Source organism: Myotis davidii, unplaced genomic scaffold, assembly GCF_000327345.1.
Source record: "Myotis davidii unplaced genomic scaffold, ASM32734v1 scaffold329, whole genome shotgun sequence".
In the NCBI taxonomy this organism is placed as follows: Eukaryota; Metazoa; Chordata; class Mammalia; order Chiroptera; family Vespertilionidae; genus Myotis; species Myotis davidii.
In genome coordinates this window covers 1,807,494-1,826,738 of record NW_006300374.1, presented here as the reverse complement: position 1 = coordinate 1,826,738, position 19,245 = coordinate 1,807,494, and the positions used below count along the sequence as shown (strand labels likewise).

General features: G+C 42.4%; 1 protein-coding gene across 1 annotated transcript in view; it reads left to right on the top strand.

The window, feature by feature from the left end:
• TBXAS1 (thromboxane A synthase 1) overlaps window positions 1-19,245 on the top strand; it is a 154,422-nt gene that overhangs the window by 37,813 nt on the left and 97,364 nt on the right. The window contains exons 3-4 of the mRNA XM_006777104.2: window positions 4,714-4,807; window positions 7,753-7,805. Coding sequence (XP_006777167.1) covers window positions 4,714-4,807; window positions 7,753-7,805 — 147 coding nt within the window. The remainder of the gene's footprint in view (window positions 1-4,713; window positions 4,808-7,752; window positions 7,806-19,245) is intronic.

Genomic DNA, 19,245 nt, shown 5'->3' with positions numbered 1-19,245 from the left:
GGGAGGGCAGTTAGGGGTGATCAGGCTGGCAGGGGAGCAGTTTGGCGTCAATCAGGCAGGCAGGCAGGCAGGCAGGCAGGCGAGCAGTTGGGAGCCAGCAGTCATGGATTGTGAAAGGGATGTCCAACTGGCAGTTGGACAACCCCTGAGGGATCCCAGATTGGAGAGGGTGCAGGCTGGGCTGAGGGACACCCTCCTCCCTCCCAACCGCCCCCCCCCAGTGCACAGATTTTGTGCACTGGGCCTCGAGTAGAGAATATGATCTCAAACATATAAAAAATACTCAGAAGATAAAAACTATAAAGAATTACAATAAAATGACAGTAGGCTTTCTCCATGATTGTTCTAACTTTTTTGCTCAAATTTCTATAAAGTAATTCTGGAGAGCTAGCAAACCTCACATCCTGTTCCCTTGTCATAAAACCTTTTGAAAAGGCAATGATTTAAGGCCTTTTTTCTAATGAAGATTTTGATGTGGTCCCAATTTTTTTATGAAATTTCTGGCAAAGCCTTTGATGGCTATGCATGTGGCGAAAGTAGGGTAACCACGAGAAAGCAAATTTCTTCCCCACAGAGTAGCACAGGTGGGCTACCTGGCACCCTGGGCTTCACCTGTTCCTGGAGCATTATGACTTTTCATCCCAGGAGAAGTGTTATTTGCCAAAGAAATCTTTTACCATTTCAAAAACATCAATAGCCTCTGAAATTTCCAAAAGCTGCTCATCAAGCAGGAATTCTTTCTTTTTGAAAATATGTTCTTATTGATTTCAGAGAGGAAGGGAGAGGAAGAGATAGAAACACCAACGATGAGGAAGAATTATTGATCGGCTGCCTCCTGCATGCCCCCTACTGAGGATCTAGCCTGCAACCCGGGCATGTGCCCTTGACCGGAATCAAACCTGGGACCCTTCAGTCCACAGGCTGATGCTCTATCCACTTAGCCAAACTGGCTAGGCCAAGCAGGAATTCTTTGATAGTGACGGTGAGGATAATGAATGAGCCGAGGAGCTGGCTGTTTCCAGAAGCACACAAGAGAAAAACCAACTCCTCTCTGACTGCTTACGATATGCAGAGGCAAATTGTAGAGGGTAGCTTCTCATTTGACTACTTTTTTCTTTTTCTCCAAGCTCCAATCAGCTTGACCATCTCTTTAATATGCCACTCATCAAAATATTCCCCAATTTATCGTGGGCGTCTTCATTGGCTGAACAATGGGCTGACCACTCTTGTTGAATGCATCAAGAAAAGGCTTTGTCTTGGGGAAAACAGAATGTTGGGAAATTTCTAGGCTTTAAAAATGGAATCTTATTTTGAAAAAGAGCCATTTGTCACAATTTATTTTGAAAATTGACAGTATAAGGTGCACCCTGGCATTGCAAGATTGGGGTCCTGTAGCAATAAATCGCTGCGTTATTTGTCACAGTAAAATCAAAGGATGTATCTGAAGCTACTACATACACTTTTTGTTGTCATTTTCCAACTAAGTATCCTTAATGTAAGCAATGATACATGTGCATAGGCATACTAGTAATTGTGAGATCCATTTGCATGCATGCCCATACAAAGGGAAGCTATTCTAAATATCACAGCACAGTTGTGTACCACCTGCTTTTCACAGCAGCATCCTCGGCCACCTGCACTTTTTTGATGACACAGGAATTAATGGCACATTTTAACATAAAAGAGCAAATTTCTCTCACAATGACAACTTTTAAAGTATCAGCAGGATATTTTTAAAAATCCTTTTTCATTCATGGGTATTCTGGTTTATCAATTTGCTAGGACCGCCATAACAACGTACCACAAACTGGGCTTAAAACATTGGCATTTGCAAACCCCACAGTTCTGAAAGCTGGAAGTCTGAAATCAAGGCAGGTACAGGCCATGCTCCCTCTGAAACCTGGAGGGGAGAATCCTTCCCTGCCTCTTCCTAGCTTCCAGTGGTTTGCTGATGATCTTTGGCATTCCCTGGCTTGCCGCTGCATAACGCCAATCTCTGCCTTTGACATCACTTGGCATTCTCCCCGTGCCTCCATACACGTGGCCGTCCTCTTATAAGGACATCAGTCAAAATGGATTAGAGGTCCACTCTACTTTGGTAGGACCTAATTTTAACTAATTAAATTTGCAACACCCTATCTCCAAATAAGGCCATATTCTGAGGTACTGGGAGTGGGGAGTTTCACTTATCTTTTTTGGGGTGACACAATTCAACCGCTAACTCCTGGGGTTCATAGATTCTGGGTTAAGAGCCTGTTGAGAGAGACAGAGGGGACCCAGGACCAGGGAATATGAAACAAGGGTGCAGAGAAGGAAGGGGGAGGGAGACAAATGCAATTTTGCTCAGTAGTCTGGTGGCAGGGACCTCTCCCTGCTGATTTTGGCGCAAGGACTCTAGTTACTGATGGCAACATTTGGCAATTCCTAGCTCAAGACCCTTAAGGTCTACACTTGAGTCTAGGCTGCAAGTGAAGTTGATGGCTGTGACTAGAACATTCTCTGCTGATGCCATCTCTTTGAAAATGTCTGAATTTTGTGCAGGGGCACACAAGCAGTATTTTCATAAGTGGAGTTACATAATTAGGACATGGACTTGCATAATAATTAGCATGTGTAATTAGGCACAGACTTCTTGTCCTTTAATTAGACAATCAAGACATCTAATTACAAAATTAAGATGTAATTATGTGGCCCAAGATGACATATTTCCTTCTACCCATTAGAGATTATATTTCAAAAATAATTCACAAAAACTGATGAAGACATGGACCTAGGAGCCAGATTTGAGACCCCAAGGGGAGTATTAAGTGGACTGGTATGTCGCCTTTGCTCTCTCCTCTTAGGTGCGTGGGGAGTTATTTAAACTATCATCTCCGACTTGAAAGAATAACTCTTGCACCCCGTGCTGTCAACCGTTGGTACACACGCTAATGAAGAGGAGTGTGGGCGTGACTGATCCATGTAATTCGCACATGGCCCTCGATGGTGGTTTGTAATTACACTTGCACAGGGACTGAAATGTGAGGTCCTGGGGATTCATTCAAACCCGATAATGCAGCCATGTGGTGGAAACCTGGGTCGGGGGAGCTGGGAGCAGAACTCTCTTCCTTTTCTGCCCTGGCCTGGTTCTCCCCTGTGGCCACTGTAAAAGCAGACTCAGCCGGCTGGCGTGGCTCAGAGGTTGAGCGTCAACCTATGAACCAGGAGGTCACGGTTCGATTCCCGGTCAGGGCACATGCCCAGGTTGTGGGCTCGATCCCCAGTGTGGGGCATGCAGGAGGCAGCAAGTCGATAATTCTCTCTCATCATTGATGTTTCTATCTCTTTCTCCTGCTCCCTTCATCTCCAAAATCAATAAAAATACGTTTTGTTTTTTTAAAAAAGCACACCCATTGCTCAGAATAACACAAATCAACCCTTAGGCTGGACTGGCCTTTGCTTGAATATCTGAATGTTCGATGAAAAGTTCTTATTTGAAGTGCTCCTCACTGGACTGTAAGTCGGAAGGTCAAAGACTCTAGCAAACACTCCATTTTTCTAATAATAAGCGAGTGACTCTTCCAGCAGTGGGTTTGTTTTTCTTAAGTTCCAGGTCTGCTATGAAGCCCAGCTGTAGCGATACCCCACAGTTTTCCTTGCTCCTAAATTAAGATTTGGCTGATCTCTGCATGATGCTAAACACCCAGTTTGACTCATTAATTTTTCTGAACTAACTGAACTTTTGACCTAATTAGCTGGCTGATCAGGGATCACAGCCATATGTCCAGGGTTTTCAGAACCAGCGCTGACTTGCCCGGCGCTCTCCCTCTGTTCCCATAAACTGTTGAAACGTCCCAGTAACTCCAATGTTTTGACAGCCACATGCACTTCTCAGACTGCCGCTCTCTCCTGGAAAGTGGCATAGAAATCTGTCAGGCGGCATTTCCTGATTTTGGGTTAAGAAAATATGTTTCCCATATGGTTTCAGGCCGTGCAAACAAAGACATGAAGAGGTTGTTAGTGGTTGGTGATGAGGTCTCGTCTCCATGGGGTGTTCCTTCCGTCCCTATTTTTTATTTTTAGGGACGGAGAGAACACGCTGTCCCTAAACATGTGCTGTGGGACAAATTATGTGAGGGGTCAATTTTAACCAAGAAAACAGACAAATTTGCACAGGGAACTTAGCTCTGCCACTGTAACTTTTTACCCCTTGCCTTCTGAAACAATTGTTCATGGTAGATTTAGAGCAGTGGTTCTCAACCTTCCTAACGCCGCGACCCTTTAATACAGTTCCTCACGTTGTGGTGACCCCCAATTTCATTGTTACAAATGGAACATAATTAAAGCATAGTGATCAATCACAAAACCAATATGTAATTATATATGTGTTTTCCGATCGTCTTAGGCGACCCCTGTTAAAGGGTCGTTCGACCCACAGGTTGAGAACCGCTGGTTTAGAGGCAAAGGGAGACATGTGTTTTAAAGAACAATTTATTGATGGGCATTTTAGGTGGGGAAAGGCATCTGGACATCATATCTCAGGGGTCACTCAATCCGGAGTAATTTACGGGGTTCTATGCCACTCACTCCCCTATAGGCCCCTACCTCTTCAATCCTTAGGTATTATCAATGGAAACGGCTTTTCCTACCATTAATAATTCTGACACCTTATAAAGCCAAAAGCATGAATGCCAACTTCAGTTTCTCCGGTTTTTAATTTGCTTTTCCCCTCAGGTACTCCACTTCGGCATTTTCAAGACTGGCGAAGTTGGGCATCAGACATCCCAAGCCTTCTCCTTTTATTGGAAACCTGACGTTTTTCCGCCAGGTAAGGGCTGTTGTCCATGCCTTCCAGCATAAGACATGCTGAGCCCAGTGCAGCTTTGCCCTGAAGCACTGCTCCTATCTAGGTCACCCACACCTGGAGTGGTTGGTATGGGAAGGTGCTATGTGATGACAATGACCTATTGCTTATCACTCATCAATATGCACTGAGTCCTGTCATCCATTCACTCCAAAAACCCAGTTATTTAGTGTCTAAATGTGCCAGCCCTGGAATGTGGAAGAAGTAGAAGTTACTTATGCCCTCAAGGGCACATACCAAATAGTGGTGGACATCACCAGATTAGATCTATCCTAGCGCTAGATAAGGCAGCTGTCCTTCAGAGGAGAGGGAGAGCCATCCTGGAGGACTTCCTGGAGAAAGGGGTCCTGCAGGGGCAATGGACACAAAGACAAGGACACACAAGCCAGATGCAAAGCGACAATGTGTGTGATGCACCTTCCTGAGAACCAGGGCACAGTTTGATGAGCAGTCTGGAAGCCAAACACTGGGAAGCCCTGAGGAATGCAGCTGCGAGAGAGAGGGAGGGAAGGGGAGGTGGAACAATTTCCTGACAGTCTAGAAAGGCAAGTGAAGGACCATTCATGTGCTATCATTTGTGAGTAAGAGAGGGACAGCAAAGCAGGCGATTACCCTGTAAGGGAGAGAATTTAGGTCAGGGCTGCAGAGTCCGACTGTTGTTGAAGTCTAGGTGTGAAGTGAAGACTTGGCCCCGGGTGCTAATAACAGTGAAAAGAGAGGGGTGTTGGGGACAAAATTAGTACCTCGTGTGACTAATTAGGTGTAGAGAATTCAGAGCAAGATGAGTCAAATGTGCCTGTAACTTTGGAGCCAGGGAAACGGGGAAATGGCCATGAGTTGTTGGAAGGGAAGCTGGTTCAATGAGAGGCCTTTGACTTGTCAGAGTGACTGATTAGCAAGTGGAAATGTCTGCATTTGTAGATATAGGCCCAGGGCTCTATGTTCTAAACTCGATGTTTCCCTCCCATTGGGTTTTCTCAGAAGCCAATGGTCTATTCTGCTAACTCATGGGGGTGCTGCCACTAGACCCGACATCAGGAGCCAACAGATTCAGCGTGTGAGAGCCACTAAGCCGAAGGCAGGAAGGACCCAATTTGGGCCAGTCCTGATAATAACCCTTTGAGGTCTTTTCAGAATCCCCCACCCCGGCCCCCCGGAAAGGCAGGCCCTTGGTGCCAGATAGAAAATCACGCTAGCTATTTCTGTCCTGCTTCCTTCTCGGTTGCTCTTTCACATCAGTGTCTCTCTCCCTAAAAATTCAATAAAAACATATTTTAAAAAAATACAATGACCAGTGGTCAGGCCCTGGGAGCCTTCACCATCCCTCACAACAACGGGTGCGTGAAGGTGGGCTGCAATGGGACCAGTGGCCCCCTGTGCGTTGGTCTAATTTGCCTTCCTCACCCAGAGCAGGTCTTTCCCCATGAACTTACCTGAAGCCTACATGGACCTGTGTCCTGTAACATATACTGTCAGCTGTAGGACCATATCAGCTACCATCCATCCCTCTGTCCCTTTCTCTGTCCGACAGCCACTTTCACCCTTTACTGTTGTTTCTCTCTTCTTAGTGTTTTTTAAAAAAACACTTCTTCTCATCTCTATCGCAGGGTGGCCAGTTCACAACATTAAGCCCACAGCTATCTCATCCGGGCTCTGTGTGAGATTCCTGAAGCAAGTGTGAAGAAATTTCTCAGTGTCAAAATAGAACAACAGCCCAGATAGGAAATTTAATACATTTCACATATTTTGGGGTGTGTGTGTGTGTGTGTGTGTGTGTGTGTGTGGTGATCAGTTGCATTCGGTTGAGTAATTACTTCGGTATTAACATTTGGAGGGAAACAGTCTGACTGTCGATGTGAAGAGAACATTGTGCCCCTCCCTTTGGATAATTTCCAGGATGCTCTTCTTCAGCTCGTCATCCTTGTATGTACAAACTCTGCCAAGTTCTTTGAGAACACGGCAATTTCAGTGACTGTTTTTATATTCATATATGATTTCCTTGATATATGGCAAACTTAGACCATGAAAGTCGGTTTAATGGAAATGGAATGTATTTCCATCAAGGACACCCACCTCTTTGATCTCCCCAACTTTAAACTCTCACCCACCCGTCCTCTGTCTGCCCAGATTCTTGTATTCTCCATTCCCACAATACAGGGCTAGCATTTTCCACCTCCATCCCAACCCATGCATGCTTTAATGTAAACTTCATTTCCACAATACAATAGATCTAGCAATTTCTAACCCGTCACCCATACAATCCCTCTATGTGTATCTGCACACATACTCCATCCCTATACACAACTCCATCTCTACAACACAATGAGTTTAGCATTTTCTGAGCCTCCACCCCCATCCCCACACATACCTCCATATATAATCATTCCCCACTACGAAATGTGTCATGTTTTGTCCTATATAAAGTTGCTCTAAGGTTCTGAATATGTTGATTTTAGTTAAAATTGAACTTGGATGACGATAATTCAGAATTTGTGATAATTTGGATAGACCCAGCAGATGTTTACACATAGACTGGCTGTGAAAAGAAGCTTTGCCAAAAATAATAATAATATAAACCAAATTGCAGAGGGGAATGTTAACATAGTTGGGAAAGCAAACAGTTTTCAAATATTTTAGCAGCAATTATACACAAATAGTTTAAGTACAGATGATCTTTTCTGTCCATGAAAGCAGAGCTGATGGAGACTTTTCCTTGGCAACATATATATTTTTAAAGCTATTAGTTTATTCTAATACTCCAAAGTACTTGAAAGCAATATCACTTCAATTCTTTTTTATTGTTTATGTAATTGCGTTCTCGCTGTTCCAGACTTCTTTTCTGAATACTAAGTTTGAACACTTGACATTTTGTTGAATAGTATTCTTACTCTAGTGTGTGTTTTCTGCAGGGTTCCTGGGAAAGCCAAATGGAGCTCAGAAGGCTGTATGGACGTCTGTGTGGGTAAGAGGGAAACTCCGTTCTTCTACCATTTTGATTTTTGTGTGGTGAATTGTTTGGAAGTAATAACAAGATGGGAAGGTATATGTGTTTCTATCTTTTGAGGATCCACAAAAGGGAGTGCCCAGCAGGTGAGACCCCTAGAAGAGACCGCAGAATTGGCCAAGGGGACATCAGTTAGCCTGAAACACCACCACTTCCCAGGCTTTAAGACCCTGACCATCCCTGGCTGGAGTGGCTCAGTTGGTTGAGCATCATCCCATGCATCAAAAGGTCACTGGTTCCATTCCTGGTCAAGGCACATGTCTGGGTTATGGGATTGATGATCCCCAGTAGGAACATGCAGGAGGCAGCTGATCGATGTTGTTCTTTCACATCAGTCTCTCTCTCTCTCCCTCTCTCTCTCTCTCTCTCTCTCTCTCTCTCTCCCTAAAAATTCAATAAAAACACATTTTGAAAAAAACACAATGACCAGTTGGTCAGGCCCTGGGTGCCTTCACCATCTCTCACAATAACGGGTGCATGAAGGTGGGCTGCAATGGGACCAGTGGCCCTCTATACATTGGTCTATTTTGCCTTCATAACCCATAGCAGGTCTTTCCCCATGAATTTATCTGAATCCTACATGGACCTGTATACTGTAACATATACTGTTAGCTGTATGATCATATCATCTACCATCCATTCCAGTATATTTTTGAAAGTGAAAGGGGATGTTATTAATAACTAGAGGCTTGGTGCATGAAAATTCATGCACTGGAGAGGGGTCCCTCAGCCTGGCCTGGCCCCTCTCACAGTCTGGGAGCCCTCAGCGGCCAGAGGCGACCTGGCAATCAGGGGAAGGTGATGCCCCATCACACCTCTGCTGCTGCCACTGACGGCAGCGCAAGCCTTGGCCAGCCCTGGTTACCTGCACCTTGGGCTGGCCCTGGGCGGCTGGGCAGCCACCATCCGAGGCTTGCCTGCACCTCAGGCCAGCCCTTGGTGGCTGGGGGGCTGAGGGGACTGGAGGCCTTGCCGCATGCCTGCCGCCCAGCAGGGCTGAAGGGACTGGGCGCTACCATATTGTGGCTGTGGGTGCCGCCATCTTTGAGAGCGGGGTAGTCAATTGGCATAGTCCCTCCTTATTAGATAGGATTATCCCAGGACAGCAGTGGAAATTAAGGCTGGCCTGTATGTACATAGGGTCACCTTAGTTCTCAACCAGGTAAAGTAATAGAGACTTCCCTTTATTATTCCCTGAATTTTCCCTTTTATACTTCAGAGTGTGCTCCCCACCAACTTTCTAAAAAAAAGAAAAAGAAAGAAAGAAATTCTGGAATCTAATGAACAAACCCATGCTCAGAGCATTTGCCCTTTTCAAGATTTCACAGACTCGAATCAATTGACTCTCAACATGTGTCTGTTCACAGTGGTGTCCTAATCATTTCAGGCTGTTGTCACACAGTTTATCTTTAGCCACTGGGTAATTTTAGTAGCTCTTTTCTAGACTTCCAGGTCAATATAACTTTTCTGGGACAGTAAATTTCTGTTGTGTTCCTAATACACATCCTGATGGGGTCCAGTGTCTTGTGAGTCCTCCGATCCAGAATACGTGATGCTTGTTCTCCCTGCGATGATTTCCGAAAGGGATTGACTTGTATCCTGCGTGGACACAGCCCTACCCAGGAAACTCCCAGTTTGGCCAAGGTCTGCTTAACCACTCTTTAGTTGGCTATGTGACACCATGAAAGTAATAAATTAAGATGTTATACTAGGTGCTCTCTGTATGAGTTTGTTATTGCTGTATAACAAACTATTCTAAAATGACGTGACTTAAACAACAAATTATTTGTCTGGAATTGACTGATCTGAGCTACCCTTGGCTGGGAAGCTGAGATGAGCTTCCTGGTGCACCTGCACGTCAGCTGGGGAGGTGGCTCCTGTAGGTCAGGCTCAGCTGGGGCAGCTCTGCTCCACATGCCTCTCATCCTCCTGGGAACAGCAGGCAGGCAGGGCAGGCTCTTCTCACGGTAAAGGCAAAGATTCAAGAGAGCAAACTCAATAGCACAAGGATATTTTGAGTGTCTGCTGTACCATATCTGCTAACATCCTATTGGCCGAACCAAATTATATGGCCAAACCCAGAGTCAGGGCAGGAAGTCATGTGGCCAACCGTGACATTGATGGAGCGGGAAGGGGTATTCTTCTGATGGAAGGACTAGAAGATGGTGCATATCTTTCAGTAATAAGTAACTCTACCTCACTCTCTAAGATCTCTTTCAGTTTAGTCTTTCTTTTTTTCGCGCGCGCGCGCGCGCGCGTGTGTGTGTGTGTGTGTGTGTGTGTGTGTGTGTGTGTGTGTGGCTTCGTGCTTTTGGCATGATAGATACTCAATAGAGGCTCAAAGAATTGAACTGTTTACCTTTCTCTTTCTCCTGCATGGTTCTATTGCTCTGTAAAGGTTCTCCTTCCACCTTTTCCTTTCCAATAGTCTCACTTTGCAGTTGATTTGACACTGACCTTGCAGACCATCTCAAACATTTTTGAGGCATCGAACTGACTCAGAATGACAGTAGCTTCCCCAGAATTAGAAAAGGCCTCACTGAGCTTGAATTCTAGGAACTACTTCCCTGAGTACTTCTTGTACAGATTTTCAGAGTAGAGCCATTGGTATTTTAAAGTAATCTTAAAATTTCAGATGAAGAATTTAAAGGGCACTGTAATAACTGGTGGGTGGTGTGGTGCCATGTGTGTGTGTGTGTGTGTGTGTGTGTGTGTGTGTGTGTGTGAGAGAGAGAGAGAGAGAGAGAGAGAGAGAGAGAGAGAGAGAGAGAAAATAAGAGAAAAAAAGAAAATTGGTTTCCTTGACAACAGGATGCCCAATCAACTTTTCCCCAACTTTAACTACTAGTAAGTTAGCACAATTTATCCTTTTCATTTCAAGAAAACTTAAATCAAAGAGAATGATTTCAAATGAGGTTGTAGAGATATAAATTACAGTAGTATCTCCACTCTTTGTTCCCAGCTCTGGTGAAAAGGAGAGAGAGAGGGGAAAAAAAGAAAGGTGATGGTATAATTTCTTCACACAAAGATATCACCTTTCTCTGTTTCAGAAAAAAACATGAGCCACAAAATACTGAATTCTTTTGAAACGTGTCCACTCCTGCAGTTAGAGCTAGCATGGTGGTGGGGTAAAGTCCTGTTTGAGCTCTATAATCTGGATGACACTCAATAGGCTCACCTTTTAAAACAGAAGTGTTGCCTACTTTCAGTCAAGATGACAGCATAGGCAAATGCAGTACTTGAATCCTTCCACAATCAAATCAAAATCACAACTAAATTACAGAACAACCATCATTCATACTGCCTGAATCTAGCTGAATGGGAGTCCTATGACTAGGGATTTAAAGAGGAAGAAACATCGAGACTGGTAGAGGGGCAGAGATGCAGAATGGGCTGGTCCCACACCCATGTGTGGCAGATAAAAATTGGGAAAGATATCTTGGCTGTGGAAGTCCTCTTGAGGACTAAGAGGTCCCGGCCTCACATCAGACCCTCAAGCCCAAAGCCAGGAAGAGAAGTCCTCATAACCTAGGGCTGTAAAACCAGTGGGGATTGTGACTGAGAGACACAGAGGCTGCTGGAATCCCAGGCAATTCCTTTTAAAGGGCCAGTGCATGGACTTACTCAAAACTCACTCCCTCTGAGCTTTAGTGCTACAGCAGCAGCTTGAAAGGAGCCATATGGGAGCTGGGGATGGCAGCTTCCTATCAAAGAGAAGTGCTGGCAAAGGCCATTGTTCTTTTGCTGATCTCTCCTCCACAGAGCTGGCAGGTGGGCACCATATCTGCGTCTCCATGAACCTGGCTCACACTGTTTGCCCTACCCTGGTGATTCCCTGAGACCTAGCCCCACCCAACTTGCAGGCCTACACAAGCCATTTCCAGTGGCTTTTTCATACAAATGACCTCTCTTGCTTCATGCTTCAGATGTTCCTTAAAGTCTCTCAAACAAGCAGCATCTGGTCTCTGCGTACCCTATACCTCTTGCTAAGTGGCCCAGGCACGATATTACTGGAATCCAGCCTTGGTTCACAGCTTGGCCTCTCCTGGGCACTGCTAAGCCAAGCACAGGTAGCAGCCATCTGAAGATCACTCTGTAGCCTGTGTCAGGTGGCTCAGGCAGGGCACAGGCAGTGGCTGACCTTGCACCTCCTGGGAGGCTCCAAAGCCAGTGCACCCAGGGTAGACCATGCTGGATTACAACCCTACCACTTTCATGAGCAACACATTCAAGGGGCAGACTTGGGGGGCACCAAAGTCCACTGAAAGTCCTGCTCCATTGGTTCAATTCCTGTACAGCAGCTTCTCCACTGTAGTCTCAGCCAGTCCTCACAGCTGATCAGCCTGGAGGTCAATCCCTCCCAGTGACGAGTAATCAAGGCTCAACTACAGCTGGACAGTGCATACAGCCCACACAGGGGCACACCTGGAGCACCCAGCTTGGCTGAATGTGGGGGCTGTGCCACTGGGCCCAACAGGACATCTATTACACAAGGCCACTCTACCAAGTTATGGAGAAATAGCAGCTCTGCCTAATACACAGAAATGAGCATAGGGAAGCAGTGAAAATGCAGAGACAAAGAAACAGGTCCCAAATGAAAAAACAGGAGAAATCTCCAGAAAAAAAACTAAACAAAATGGAGACAAGTAATCTACCAGATGCAGAGTTCAAAACGATGGTTATAACAATGCTCAAAGAACTTAGTGGGAACTTCCTAAGCTGCTGCCCCAGCACTAGAGTTTCATATCTTGAAACATGAAAAAGGACATAGAAACCATAAAAAAAAAGAGCTAGTCATGTGGCTTAGTGGTTGAGCATCAACCCATGAACCAGGAGGTCAGGGCACAAGCCTGGGCTGTGGGCTCGAATCCCACTGGGGGGCAGGTGGGAGGCAGCCAATCAATGATTTTCTCTCATAAATGATGTTTCTGTTTCTCCCTCTTTTAAATCAATAGAAATATATTAAAAGAAAGGGACTAGTTAGAAATGAAGGCTGCACTAAATGAAATGAAGAATAATTTATAGGGAATAAATATTAAAGTAGGTGAAACTGAGGATCAAATCAGCAATTTAGAGCACAAGGAAGCAAAACAACAACAACAAAAATATAAATCAGATAGCAAAAAGAAAAAAGAACTTAAAAAATGAAGATAGTTAAGGAGCCTCTGGGACAACTTTGAGTGTACCAACATTCACATCATGGGGGGTGCCAGAAGAAGAAGAAGGAGAGCAAGAAATTGAAAACCTATTTGAAAAAATTAAAATAATGATAGAAAACTTCCTTAACCTGGTGAATAAAGTAGACATACAAGTCCAAGAAGCACAGAGAGTCCCAAACAAGATGAACTCAAAGAGCCCCATATCTAGACACATCATAATTAAAATGCCAAAGATTAAAGACAAAGAGAGAATAGTAAAAGCAGCAAGAGAAAAGCAATTAGTTACCTACAAGGGAGCTCCCATAAGACTGTCAGCTTATTTCTCAACAGAAACTTTGCAGGCCAGAAGGGAGTGGCAAAAAAATATTCAAAATGACCTATAACCAAGATTTACTCTACCCAGCAAAGCTATCAGTTAGAATTAAAGAAAAGATAAAGCACTTCCCAAACAAGAAAAATATAAAGAAGTTCATCACCACTAAACCAGTATTACATGAAATGTTAAAGAGTCTTCTTCAAGAAGGAAAAGAAAAAAAGATAAAAAATATGAACAATAAAATACCCAAAATACATATCTATCAACAGTTGAATCTAAAAAACAAAAAGAACAGAAACAGACTCATAGATACAGAGAACGTCTTGATTGTTGCCAGATGTGAGGGGGGTTGAGGAGAACGGGTAAAAAAGTTGAAGGGAGTAAGAAGTACAAATCTGTTGTTATAAAATAGTCACGGGAATATAGTGCAGCACAGGGAATCTATACTAATAATAGAGGAATATGCAAATTGTATGGGACACCGTCACAGTAACAGTACCGACCGAACAGCATGGGGTGACAAGGCCGGCAGGGGGAGGTTAGCAATGGACAACCAAACTGACTGATTGGGAGTATCAAGGTTGGATTTTGTGGAATGAAAGACCTGTCCTTTAAGAAATCATTTGGTTTAAATTATGCTAATTTTTAGACTGCTATCATTAGAAAGTATTATCAATCCCAGATTGGTCTCTCTCACATTGATGTTTCTCTCTTTCTCTTTCTCTTTCTCTTTCTCTTTCTCTTTCTCTTTCTCTTTCTCTTTCTCTTTCTCTTTCTCTTCCTCTTCCTCTTTCTCTTACTCTTTCTTTTTCCCTTTCTCTCTCCCTCCCTCCCTTCCACCCTCTAAAATCAATGGAAAAAATATACTTGAATGAGGATTAAAAACAAAACAAAACTGAAATAATTAACCGATTCACCATATGACAAGTGAAACCCTACACTGTTCCTTCCATATAGAGGTGCCCTGTGTGTTTAGATGATAGGACATAACAGGATATTGGGAGAAATTCAAACCTAAAAGCCAAATATGGTGATTATTTATGCTTATGATCTGGTTGTCAGCTTACCAACTCAGTCAGAGTTAGGTCCCAAAACTTGAAATCGGCTCCTTGCCCATTTTTCCTCTTACTCACTGCTATGGGGAAGATATTTCCAGAGAAAATTTCTGCCAAGAGGTGTTGAGAACATTAGTACTAGTATTTATTATCACCTCCACTACCATCCCATCATCACTACCATTACTACCACCACCACTACCACTGCCATCATCATAACCACCACAGCCATCACCACCATCATCACCACCACCCACAACTACCACAAACAAAATGTCGTTACCAAATGTCTAATTATGTAGCCTGCTTTGCCAGGCCGTGTGCATTAAACTATTTTTATTTGCTCACGTTGTCTCTGGCTTTTGTGAACTTGAATGTAAAGCGGGCGGACTGGCACAAACGCCTATACTATTTTTACTTATAATACTTGATTAGAACTCTTGAATTACACAGCAGTACCCTTGGCAATATAATATGAAGAAAACAAGGCTTTATCGCCTTAGATAACCTTCAGTCAATTAATGATTACTGATTATTTCCTTTAGTCTGAGAACGAGCCCTAAGTTGGATTTATATTCCTTCCAAGCCTTAAAGGACCAATATCAACATAATCATCATACATCTGTGATTAAATATAAAGAGGAGAGAGATTATGTCCCCTTCAATTTGCAATTGACTTTGTAATCCAGTGGAAGACAGCCTTTATTATGCTGTTACTATTAATTACTTATAAATACTTACACAGCACCCTAAGTTCAGCTCATTAGTAACTTCTAAAGGCTCCAGTCAAAACCCCCTTCTCCTTATCTCATCTATCTTTTAAGTAACAGCTCTAAAGCTATTCTTTTTTCTAGCTTCATCCCCATTTTTTCTCACCCCCACATCACTTTAGTCTTAATATCTAGTATAAACATCTCCCTTTTGTTAAATTTGACTTTCATGCTTCCTGGTGCCCATCACCTATGCCCCTCCATTAGACTAATAGCACCTGATTCCTATATACCTTCATCAAGCCAAACTTGTTAAATAACCTCATATACTCTCATGAGAACATTAAGTTGTAAGTAGGTAAACATGCACAATGCACATAAAGTACAAATAATTATACAGGTAAAAGTAAAACTGACTCCCACCTTGGACTCTTACACTCCTCAGAAACAACCTCTGTTCTCAATCTCTTAATACTCAAATGGATAATATATGATACATGCCATCCTTTACCTGGCTTACTTCATTCATGCTATTTGGGAAATTGTCCCATTTTAATACGTTCATTCTTGTTAAATGCTATTCCGTTTTTTAAGAATTCCACTGTATGGATGTATCCTAATTTGAAAAAGAAGTTCTCAGTTGGTGAACACCTTTTACTTTTATAAACAGTGCTACAGTGAATATTCTTCTATAGACATCGTGTCAGTATGTCTGTAGAATAAGTTCCTAGAAATAAAATTATTAGGTCAAAGATTATCTACACTTTTATCTTGATAAATATTACTAAATGGCTCTCTTTATGGGTTATATCAATTTACACTCCCATTAATAGGTGTATGATAGCACCTAGTTCTCGCTGGTCACAATTACATTTACCTCTTGGTGGTAGTTTTAAATTTTTTACAATAAATTTTATTTTTATTGAATTTATTGGCGTGATATTGATTAATAAAATTAGAAAGGTTTCAGGTGTACAATTCTATAACACATCATCTGTATACTGTATTGTGTGTTCACCATGCCCCCCAAGTCAAGTCTCTTTCCATCACCATTTATCCCTTCTATACCCTCTCCTACCTTCCCCTACCCCACTACTTTCCCTCTGGCAATCACCATACTGTTGTCTATGAGGTTTTTGTTTTATTTTTGCTTAATCCCTTCATCTTTTTCACCCAGCCTGCCTACCCACTCTGACAGCTGTCCGTCTTTTCTCTGTATCTATGAGTCTGTTTCTATTTTGTTAGTTAGTTTATTTTGTTCATTAGATTCCACATATAAGTGAAATCCTATGGTACTTGTCTTTCTCTGACTGGTTTATTTCACTTAGCATAACACACTACAGGTCCATCCATGCCATTGGAAAAGGTAAGATTTCCTTCTTTCCTATGGCTGAGTAGTATTCCACTGTGTAAATGTACCCCAGCTTTTTTATCCGTTCATCTACTGATAGGCACTTGGGCTGCTTCCAAATCTTGGGTATTGTAAATAACATAGGGGTACATATATTGTTTTGAATTAGTGTTTCAGGTTTCTTTGGAAATATTCTGGAAGTAGAATCACTGGGTCATAAGGTAGTTCCATTTTTAATTTTTTGAGGAAACTCCATACTGCTTTCCACAGTAGCTGCACCAATATGTGTCCCCACCAACAGTGTACTTTCCTCCATATCCTTGACAACACTCATTTGTTGATTTATGATGGTAGCCATTCTGACAGGTGTGAGGTGATATCTTATTGTGATTTTAATTTGCATCTTCAGAGAAGTGTCTATTCAGGTCCTTTGGCCATTTTTTTAATTGGATTATTTGGTGTGTTTTGGGGGGAGATTTTTTTGAGGGGGGGGTGTTGAGTTATATAAGTTCTTTATAAATTTTGGATATTAACCCTTTATTAGATGTATCATTGGGGAGCATGTTCTTCCATCCAGTGGGTTGTATTTCATTGTGTTGATTGTTTCCTTTGCTGTGCAAAACTTTTTGAGTTTGATGTAGACCTATTTGTTTATTTTTTCTTTTGCTTCCTTTGCCCGAGAAGATATGTCAGGAAAAAAATAGTGCTATGAGAAATGTCCGAGATTTTACTGCCTGTTTTCTTCTAGGATTTTTATGGTTTTGAGTCTTACATTTAAGTCTTTAATCTTGATGGCAATTTTTTAATTTGCATTTCTCTAAATATAAACAAGTTTGAGCATCTTTTTATTTGTTTAAAATCCATTATATTTTGTTTTCTGAAGAATCCTTTGCTACTTTTTCATTGCACTATTGATCTCTCCCTAATTTATTTGTAGAAGCTCTTTATATATTAAAGAAAATCACCCTTTATATTTAATATATGTTGCAAATATTTTCTCCTTTTTATCATCTGTCTTTTACTTTGCTTATTTTGTATTTTTTTTGAATCAGGAAACATTTGTTTTTGTGTTGTTGAATTTAATCAGTTTTAATGGAGTTTACATTTTGTATCTTTCTCAGAAAGGATTCCTCCACCAAAGATTTTTCTCATGTATTTTATTTCATTATACAATGTAGGTATTTGATTTATTTGAGGGTAAAGGTAGGAGTAGGGGTCCAGCCTTACTTTTTCCAGATGGTGGTGTTCCATCTGGAAATTCATCCTTTTCCAACTGACTTGAAATATCACTTTTATCATTTATTGATTCCCATATGTATTTCTGGCTTTTCTGCTCCATTCCTCTGCCTAATCACATGCCTCACTGGATGCCCTTCTTTGGATATCATGCAGGGAGCACCTTCTTGTACCCAGCAGCCGTAGAACATTCTAAGAACACTGTATCAGAATCTGAAGCAATTTATCTCCCAGGGAACCTGCGGTCTCTGCACTGAACAAATCAATTTAGCAAATAAATCATCTTTCAGCATAAAGGACCTGCCACTTAGATGCAAGTTCCATGCCCAAAGGAGGTAGAGGTGTTCCGTATACCTCCAACCTGGAGGTTTTTAGCATTGTTTTTATTTAATTGGCTAGCATGCATGAACAAATAGCACCTTGTCACCAGGCAGTGAGGAAGCTGAGAAGTTGGGGATACATATGGGAGAGTATATGGCATCAGCAATGAAAACGATAAGGTCGTTTCAATGGTTTTTTAAAGCTCAGATTCCACTGTGCCATCCATTAACAGTGTGTGCGCCAGAAGTGACTAAGATGTAAAAACTTCTCATTAAGCGCCCTTCACCATCATCCTTATGTACTGCGTAGATAAGGTTGAAGAAGTAGAGACGGTCTACTTTAATGCGGTCAGATGGCTCGGTTGTCAACCTGTGGGAGATTTGCTGGCCTATTTCCATAGATCAAGAACTGTGGGAATTAAAGGGCTCTGAGGGACTCAGCCAGTTGCCTCCCCGTGTCACGTGACTGTTCTTTGACTTAAAAGACACAAGACACCGGAACACACTGGACTTGAAAAATGTGGCAGAGGATGGGGTGCTTTGTGTAAGAAAATAAAGTATTCAGACCCACATTGGGCAGCTGACACGGGGAGGCTGCTCTTGCTTTTGAATTGGCCTGAATTCAATAGAGTCCTCGATGTGTAAGAACGGCACGACTCTTAGGTGGAAATATAGCCCAGTGGCAGCAGAGCCTCACAGACACTGATGCACAGGAATTGAACTTGAACTTGAAGTTTCTGCTGGTGATCTGGAGTTTATGCCTCAGAATGAGACTCATTTACTAAGTATCTGACCTAAAAATGCAACTCGGTTGAAGAGGAATTGATGAAAATAAAAACACACTGTGGTCATTGAGAGAACACAGTATTCTTGAAACTATGGAATTCTGCATGGAAATCCTAAATTATCCTAACATTTCTATGAGGCCCGACTTGGAGCAATATTTGCGCCCCCTACCTGAGTAAAAGTTGAGTCTTTCATAAAAGTGTTGAAAGCAAAACTTAGAATCACAGGTTCAAGTAATATAAATATGAAACCAAAATTAATACGAGACCTGATGTTATAATTACTGAGAAGTAGTCAGTGAATTCAATATCTATAGTCTCATGGGTCAAAAACAAACCACAATCACTAATACTTGGCCTGTAAAGGCACATGTTAAAATGAGTGTTTGTGAAACTATTATTGCATTTTGAAAGGCACATTATTTTATAAAAGCCAATACCCTGACATAATGAGCTAATTTTTTTA